This window comes from Trichosurus vulpecula, chromosome 4 (genome assembly GCF_011100635.1).
Source record: "Trichosurus vulpecula isolate mTriVul1 chromosome 4, mTriVul1.pri, whole genome shotgun sequence".
Classification (NCBI taxonomy): domain Eukaryota; kingdom Metazoa; phylum Chordata; class Mammalia; order Diprotodontia; family Phalangeridae; genus Trichosurus; species Trichosurus vulpecula.
The window spans coordinates 179,994,761-180,004,085 of NC_050576.1; the positions used below are offsets into that span (position 1 = coordinate 179,994,761).

General features: G+C 44.4%; 1 protein-coding gene across 1 annotated transcript; it reads left to right on the forward strand.

Annotated features, from left to right (window-relative positions):
- The first annotated feature begins 2,481 nt into the window (after positions 1 to 2,481).
- Positions 2,482 to 6,760, forward strand: TOB1 (transducer of ERBB2, 1). Its single transcript, XM_036756862.1, has 2 exons — positions 2,482 to 2,772; positions 4,852 to 6,760. Exon 2 carries the CDS (start codon positions 4,994 to 4,996, stop codon positions 6,017 to 6,019), a length of 1,026 nt encoding a protein of 341 aa, XP_036612757.1. The 5' UTR covers positions 2,482 to 2,772; positions 4,852 to 4,993; the 3' UTR covers positions 6,020 to 6,760.
- The last annotated feature ends 2,565 nt before the right edge of the window (positions 6,761 to 9,325 follow it).

The following is a 9,325-nucleotide window of genomic DNA, read 5'->3' on the forward strand; positions in this document are numbered from 1 at the left end:
CAATGAAATCACAGGTCCGGACAAAAAATAGATGTGTGTGCATATATATGCCTGTCTTTTTAGGAATCTAAGCGCTGAATATTAAATCAGTCATCTGACCGCCACCCCCATTCCACACACACCCTTTCCCCACACCCACACACACTCAGCTTTAGAAGAAAATATTCTTCCATCTCTCCCGGCAATACACCTTCTAAAATAATAATAATAATGACGATGATGATGATGATGATAACGAGAAGAGAAGAAGGGACAAGGGTGGGGGAGAATACTCAGTTCAGACTTTATGTCCGTGAAATTAAAAGCCTCTGGGCTTGATTCGTTAATCGAGGTGTTGCCTTGGAGCTCCAGCAGCAGTGGTCATGCCCGTTCTCAGGATATACAACTTGTAGGTTAGTTGCTTGTCTATTTCCTTGAAACAGGCTGGGTGTGCTCCTGGAAGTTTCTCAGGGAAGGTGGCCCCATGACTTTTTTTTTTCCGCCCGTGGCCCCTTAAGCGCTTTGGAAAGGGATCCGGAGGAGAGTTTAGAAAGATGGGCGTTTTCATTCACTGCTTCACTCCCTCCTTCCTCTCACTCTCCCTTTTCTCTCTTTCCTCCCTCCCCTTCCTCCCTCCCTTCTTATTCCGTGTCCTTTTTCTTCCTCTTCTTTCTCCCCCTTCTTTCCTCCGGTTCCCTCCTCCTCCTCCCCCTCCCTTCTCTCCCCCTTCCCTGGTACCCTCCTTCCTTCTCCCCGCTCCTCCTCCCTACTCCCTGCTCCTCCCTTCTCTCTTCCTTGTGCCCTCCTCCCTTCTCTCTTCCTTGTGCCCTCCTCCCTCTTCTCTTCCTTGTGCCCTCCTCCCTTCTCCCCGCTCCTCCTCCCTTATCCCTTGCTCCTCCTCCTTGCTGCCCCTTCTCCCTCCTTCCTTGTACCCCTCCCTTTTCTCTCCTCCTGCTTCTCCCATCTCTGTCTCTCTCTCCCTACTCCTTCCTTGCGTCTCCCCCCAACCCTTGCTCCCTCCCATTTCTCCCCTCTCCCCTTTTCCAAATTGGAGTTTGACGTATTCCTCCCAGATACCAAACAACCAATTGCCTGGTTGCTAAGGGGAAAGTGTGGCCAATCAGACATCGTTGCTACCTGTGAGTAATATTTTTAGCAAGGGGGGGGCAGTTCCACTCCCTCTGTAACTTCATACATTTCCCTGCTGCAGGTTGTGAAGAAGGCCCACCTCCCTGTTTACCCTCACCCCTTCCAATCACTCCTTTTCCCCTCCCCAATTTTTTTTTTCCCCTTACACACTTCAACTGAAAAAGGTCTTAAAGGAACAGGCTGGTAATACACTACAGGGCATGACAGGGCGATACCATATGTTTATTATGTGCACAGACATTTCAAATACTGGTGCTTGTATAAAAATACTCCGACAGGCCATTCAGCAGAGCAGCACTCGGCGTCCCCATTTCTTGAGTGCAGGGGGGGCTGGTTTTGACATATTTGAAAAAGAAATGTCCTCCTCCGCTCCTCTCCAAGGCCAAAGTCATCCTAAGGCAATGCTTTTGCTCCTGGGGTTGCTAGGAGGAGACGGACTGACTGCTGAATGTGGAAAGCAGGAGGCAGTTTAACTGCCACGAGGTGTGAGAGGTGGGGTCAGTTGGGTGGCCCCTCTCCCCACCCCCACCCCAGCAGGTTTGTATTCTGCAGTTGCTCCCTTCCCTCCGGGTGGCAGTTGTTTCAGCTGGGGGGGGTGGGGGGGCGGGGGATTAATCATTAATATCTTTGCGTGCAAGGGTCCCTGGCACATAGGTCCCCCCACCTTCCGCCTGGATTTGCTTAACGTTTGCTGAGGACAGACAGTTGCTCTAAAAGTGGGATTTTCCTAAGCAAGATCCAGTCCCACAGGTGTTGGGTATTTTCCAAGCCTCTCTGCCTGCTTTCTTTCTCCAGACCCTTTTACTTTCCTGCGGCTTCTTCGTCTACTTCTCAATTCCCCTCCCCCATCCCCACCCCCACCCCCACCACAGTTCGCTTCCACCCTCAACTCAGCTGGTCTGGTCCCACCCCGCCCCCCAACCTCTCAGTCTTATTGGCACTCCTTCTGTCCAATCCCGCTTCAAAAACCCTTCTCGCCCTGCCCCCGTTCATTCCAGAACGTCGGCTCATTGGCCAAATCTCGAGCACCATGGGGTGTGCCCTAGCCTCCTCCCTCCTGCACCCCCTCCAAACTCCACCCCTCTCAACCCCTCAGGGCTCCTCTTATGCAGTCCGATTGGCAGGTGGGACCTGACCAATGGCTGGAGGGGGCAGGGCAGGGGTGGAGTGAGGAGCGCTAGCCCTAGGGGTTGTGAGGTTTCGGGGCGGGGAATGGCTACGAAGTCTGGAGCGGAGTGACGCTCGCCGGGCGGGCGCGGGTGCGCGGTCCCCCGCCCGACCGAGGGAGAGGAGGGGCGGGGAGGGAAAGGGGCGGGGCCGCTATAAAACGAGAGGCGGGGCGCGCGCCGCAGCAGAAGGAGCGGAGCTCTGGCCCGGGGCGGAGTGGGCATACATCGGGGAGAAGTCTGGGCCGGGGCATCCGAGTGTGTACCGGGGGGAAGAGACCGCACTTCACCGGACTCCCCCCCGCCCCTGCCGCCGCCTCCCCGACCTCGAAGGAGTCGCGACACATTTCCGTAGTCCAGCCCCGGGTTCGTTGTTTCTTGCACTCGGCCGGGCCCCTCACTCCCCACCCCGCGCCATCCTCCATCCCGCCCCCGCCCTGCGGCCCGGTCTGTTGTGGAAGCAGCTCCGGAGCAGCCAGTAAGTATCGCGGGCCCGGCGCTCCGCCTAAGCTGTCCCCTCTCCGCGGCCGGAGGCCCGGCGAGGCTTGACTGACTGACCGGACAGCCGCGCGGGGCCGGGGGCAGAGCGTCCCCCCACGACTGACTGACTGACCGACCGACTGCGGGCGAAGGGACTGCAGCGCCAACCCCGGCAGGTCAGCGAAGGGCGACCAGCTGAGGAGACCCCGGAGCTCCCCCGGGGTCTGGCCGGGGCCCAGGAGCCTCCAGGCGGGGAGGGGCGGCGGCCGGGTCGGGTTACGGAGGTGACTGAGGAGGAGGGGAGGGAGGCTCGGGCGGGCCGGGGCCCTCGGGCTGCGGGCCCGGGCCGGGGTCAGCCTGGCGGCCCGGCCTCCTCCACCCGCCCCCTCCACCTCCCGGGACCTTCCTCCCCGCCCCCCCCCCCCGCAGCCTCTCCCCCCCCTTACCCCTCCCCCCTCCTGTGCTGCTGCTGCTGGAGGAGCCCGGGCCCCGGGGCTTGTGAGCAGAAATCTAATGAGACCCAACCGGCTGTTTATGTAATTCCTTCTCGCTCCACTCCCAGATCGGCTTTTAAACTACCTTTCCCCCCGCCCTCCTTCCTCCCTCGGGTCCCTCTCCAGAGTCCGGGCTTTAAAAGCCCTGCCGGCCTGAATCTTCTTCTCCCCGGGCCGCCCGGCCCCTTCCAGTGGCTGAGTGTCCTCAGCTGCGCCAGGGGTCCGGGCTGGTGCCTCGGCAAGTGCGGGGAGTTTGGGGGCAGCCGGGGCATGATTCTATGCCCTTTGTTACCCCGGCTGGGGAGAAATGGAATTGGCCTCTTACTCTCCACCGCCTTTTTTAAAGGTCCACGGAAAACCGCCCCACTGGACCACATCGCTCCCTTTTGTAATTATCTTCTGTTTGCCCTTGATCTTTTCTTATCCCCACCCAGTGCTGATCCAGAAATCGTTTAAAGGTCGGCCGGTCTTATCGTTCAACCTCTTTGGCTGTTCCCTTATCGTTAGGGGGAGGGTGATTGCTTTTTAAAATCTGGATAAAATTCAGGAAACGCTCCCGTTAAAACAGAATAATCAACAGAATTTTGAAATTTATTTTTATTTTTGTCAGTGAATCTTATGAGGATTTATTTTCAGAATCAGGAAAGATTTTTTTTAATCACAGAGAAACAAAAAGTCCAGGTTAGATTTGTTATGTTTTTCATGGCCTTCTGTTTAAAAACTGCAACTGATTATAGAATTCTACCAAATAATACATTTCATTTGTGTTTAATGTATCCTGTGTTTTATTTTAATAGTATATTGACTTGAAATATTTTGTAAGTAAAAATGAAACAGTGTTTTTAATTTCTCAGATTTCTAAATGGTTAATATTAAAACAGTTAAACAGTATATACCAATGGGCTAAAATATAACTAGATCTTTTAAGTTAGTAGATAGAAATGGAAACATTATGGCCAACCTCTCTAAAGCCAACTCATAGACCATATGTTCAGCTCTGTTTCTAGTAAAACATTTTCTGATGAAAGTTCTGAAGACAGGAAGAAGGCATAATTCTGGCATACTGCATGAGCCTGCTTCCCAGAATTATATCTTTACTTAAAGCTCAAAGTTTAAAATGTCTAATTGAATTTTACAAATGGGAAGAATGGCAGTTAATAGAGCTTAAAAGGCATTTGACTACCAAATTTACATTCAAAACCAAATTATTCTTGGATATATTAATAGTAAATCTAGCATGTTGCAAAACATGTGTGATTCAGTTTTATAAATTGTTTGAAGTAAGAATGTCTAATCAGACCTGGCAAATTTGCAGTTATTACCTAGCATTACCTTTTTCTTTTAAATTACAATTTAAGTGTATGTTTTCTAACTATAAGCCGTAAGTTTTGCCATGAAGTTTTGAACTTTAAGACGGTTTCCAAGTGTGCTTGTTTCTTTATTTTACGTTGACTGTTTCTTAAGCAATTTTGTCCCATTTTCAAAAGTAAAATGCTTTCTTGTTGAGGGGTAAGGAGTGGGCCTTAGGGATTTATCTTACACTTTCCTTATTTGGCTGTGTTTGCTTTTGTTTTTTCTTTAAGGAACAAGACTGCTCAAGGTGAAGGATAATAATCTACTAGTACCAGCACTTTGAATGAAATTTTGTTTCTTTGCCACAAACTGAACTTTTTTTTTTTTGAGGGGGGGGTTGAAATACAAACTTAACCTTGTGGCATAGCAGCTATGCAGCTTGAAATCCAAGTAGCACTAAATTTTATTATTTCATATTTGTACAATAAGCTTCCCAGGCGACGAGTCAACATTTTTGGTGAAGAACTTGAAAGACTTCTTAAAAAGAAATATGAAGGGCACTGGTATCCAGAAAAGCCATACAAAGGATCAGGGTTTAGATGTATACATATAGGGGATAAAGTGGACCCAGTGATTGAACAAGCATCCAAAGAGAGCGGTTTGGACATTGATGATGTTCGTGGAAACCTGCCCCAGGATCTTAGTGTTTGGATCGACCCATTTGAGGTTTCATACCAAATTGGTGAAAAGGGACCAGTGAAGGTGCTTTATGTGGATGATAATAATGAAAATGGATGCGAGTTGGATAAGGAGATCAAGAACAGCTTTAATCCAGAAGCCCAGGTGTTTATGCCGATAAGTGACCCAGCGTCATCAGTGTCCAGCTCTCCATCTCCTCCCTTTGGTCACTCTGCTGCTGTAAGTCCTACTTTCATGCCCCGATCCACTCAGCCTTTAACCTTTACCACTGCCACTTTTGCTGCCACCAAATTTGGCTCGACCAAAATGAAAAATAGTGGCCGTAGCAACAAGGTTGCACGCACTTCTCCCACCAACCTCGGCCTGAATGTGAATGACCTCTTGAAGCAGAAAGCCATTTCTTCCTCAATGCACTCTCTCTATGGGCTTGGCCTGGGCAGCCAGCAGCAGCCACAGCAACAGCAGCAGCCGCAGCAACAGCAGCCATCACAGCAGCAGCAGCAACAGCAGAAGACCTCTGCTCTCTCTCCTAATGCAAAGGAATTTATTTTCCCTAATATGCAGGGTCAAGGTAGTAACAATGGAATGTTCCCAGGTGACAGCCCCCTTAACCTCAGTCCTCTCCAATACAGTAATGCCTTTGATATGTTTGCGGCCTATGGAGGCCTCAACGAGAAGTCTTTTGTGGATGGCTTGAATTTTAGCTTAAATAACATGCAGTATTCTAACCAGCAATTCCAGCCAGTTATGGCTAACTAAAAATAATGTTATTGTACAAGTTGAAATGCACGTGCCCAAGGGGGCATTTTTTTCACCCCCTTGAGATTTTTTTTTAAAGCTTGTAGTATGGAAACATTCAAGCTTGGTTACATAAACAACATGCATCATTTTTTCATTTGCCAACCAAGCACAAAGTTATTTTATACTGACTGTACATTTTAAAGTATACTCTCAAATATGGCCTCTTACAGTATTTAAGATATAGCAAGGACATGGCTAATTTTTTTTATAAAAAATTGGCACTAATAAGTGGGTTTATTGGTCTTTTCTAATTGTATAATTTAATTTAGTACAAAGTTTGTAAAATATCAGAGTATATATATTGTTTCTACTACATGGTATTGCATTTATATCTTTTTACTACAGTGATCTGTGACAGCTCCAGCAGCTTCATGTTGTATTTTTTTTTACTGAAATTGTAAAATATCCATCTTAAAGACATCAACTATTCTAAAAATTGTGTACAGAATATTCCTTAGTGGTGGAATTAAAATGTACGAATATTTGCTTTTTAAAAAAAACAAATTGTATTTTCTGTTAAAAGTTTAAAGATTTTTGCTATATATTATGGAAGAAAATGTAATCGTAAATATTAATTTTGTACCTACATTGTGCAATACTTGAAGAAAACGGTATAAAAGTATTTTGAGTCAGTGTCTTACATGTTGAGGGACTGAAATAGTTTATATTAAGTTTGTATTAAAATTCTTTAAAATTAAATCCCTGCTGTGGTCTTTGTTTTTACTGTTGTGCGAAAGATCTGAGCTCTGTAGTTATTGTGTTGTAAATGCTAATGATGCAGAAAGGTCTGACTCATTGTATCACAAAGGAATGACAAAGGAGATTTGGTGTACCACAGTTGTACCTTGCAGTCCATAAATAAAATTGGCCTTTTGAAGCACATAGCCAGAGTAGCTACTTGGGATAGCTTTCTTTTTAATACGTTTTCTAGGCACAGTTGGCCATGTACCAACTTTATTGATCTAGCTCTTCCACCCCATTTCCCCACCCACCGCAAGTGGGAAAAATAGACTCAAGATGTGTTAAGGCTCTGAACTTTGAATTTAGATGACAAAGATTTAATAAATAGTGTTGAATAAATAAAAGTGTTGAATTAAGATATGACTTGACCTATCTAGGAAAGATTCAAGTGATAAACTTTAATTCACTTTCAAATGGAATTAGTTATCCTAAGGAGGTAGACCAGTAATATCAGCACAGAAGGTTAATAGCTTAGGAACCAAAACTGAAGGCTTCATTTTTATTAAAGTTGATTTGTTTATAAATGACATTTACAGTTGCTAGATAAGGTCCAGTGGGGCTAGAGGATTTATAAAATCAGTCAAACTCTTAGCTGCTGAAACTTACAGTTTTGTTTTGTCAACTTCCCAAAAGTAAGTTTTTATATTGATTTCACTCAGAAATGTTTTATTGGTTGGAGATACTGTATTGATAATCTAGCTGATAATATTGTAGGTTCTATTTATTTACTTTGACAGTAATGGGTTTGGGGGACTTTTCTTGGGGACAAACAGGTTACAGGGGGATAGTCACTCATTTCTCTCAATTTCCTTGGCAATTGGATTTGGAACTGACATGATTCGAATGAAAAATCCATTAAATAGAAATGCCACATTTTCTTGGCACCTTGTTTGTAAGAAACATTGTCTGGGTTACCAGTGAAATAAATTTGGTCTCAAGTTAGTTCTTTGGACACATTTCTACAAAAGCCTTTTGTTAATTAGCTATACAGTTTAGTGTTAAGTTTTTTTTTCAGAAAACAAGTGCTGGAAGTAAGAGCTGTTCCATCAGCACCATGGTGAGATCTTTGTCCTAAAATGGACAGAATGAGGTTATGATGAAGTATTGGAGTAGTAAGTGGAACAGGCAGAGATAGTCTGCCAACACTATCACTTGTGTTATTTTGTGATCACAGTAGTACAACCACCATAAGAGAATAAGCATGGTAATCATTGTAAGCACTAGTCCATTCTAGAGACCCATAGTTATGTTAGATTGGCTTTGAAGGAAGCCAGATCTATTAGAAATAAGAATAGTACAAATTAATCCGTTAATCCTGATTTTGAAAATGACACTCATGGTTAATACCTAGTAGTTACACATGGCTTTTAAGCTAAATTTTTAAAAACTCTTATATGTTAGGATTTGTGGTACTTAAAATGTGATAGTACATATTATTTTCAGGGAATTTTGTGGGCTTTTTTTATTTTAATGTAAAAAAGTTCCAAAGTTTTATCAGTTACCTATATGTATGTGCTAGGAACTTAGATAACAAGAATCAGTCTCAATTTTTTCTTTTAAAAACTCTTCCAAGAAAACATGAGATTGGTCTGAGTTTGGTGTTCTCCAAATCAGTTCCTTGGGAACATAAAAATCCTTTTGGAAAAGAGAATGCTCTGCAGGTGGAGAATAAACAAAGGCCCCCTTTTCATATCCTTTCTGCTCCTTAGGGGAAAAAAATTTTTTTAAACAAAGCACCTGCCTAGCATATCTTAGAAAATGTTTCTCAATGATAATACAAGGTTGCTTAAGAAAACTAAACACTTCTAAAAGCCCAGCTTTAATTGTGAAACTTTAAAAGCATTCAAATAATATTTTTGTGACCTTAGTCTGAGTTTCTTTCCATCACTCTTGAATCTTTGAGTTTTATTTGCTTTTTCCTCTGCATGGAGACCCTATTTTGGTCAATAGAGTGATTATGATTTAATAGGCTTTTATGATTCCTTTACCTATAGTGACTATTACTGTAGCGATCTCTGAGTGCCAAGGATTTCAGTCATTGTTTAACTTAAATATTCTGTGACCTGATATTGGAAATGCTAACTTAAGAGATTCTATAGCTCAGGAAAGAATAAGGAAGATGTTAGACCAAAGGCAATGTAGATTACTAGATTTAAGTTTGTTTCTTTTCTGTTCATGCAATTTCCCATCTTAAAGTATGTCTGAGTTCAAAATTTATTTCTTATATGTGGTGGTTCCAGTACTTGTATCTTTCATGTATGAGTACTTTAAATACTCTTTGGCATTGAGATATAATCTTAGAAAATTACAGGATGTGGATTATTTTGAAATAGGTCCCCATGACATGTATGTATGGAAAAACCTAGTCTCTTTGGCTATACTTAAAGTAATGGAGTCAACTGCCTGTAATGGGAAGAGAACTTCCACCCCACCCTTTCCCTATACAAACAAAATAGCATAGGCATTGCACATCTGACGTATATCCTCACTGGACTAGAATGCATGCTTTTGTCAGAAGCAGGA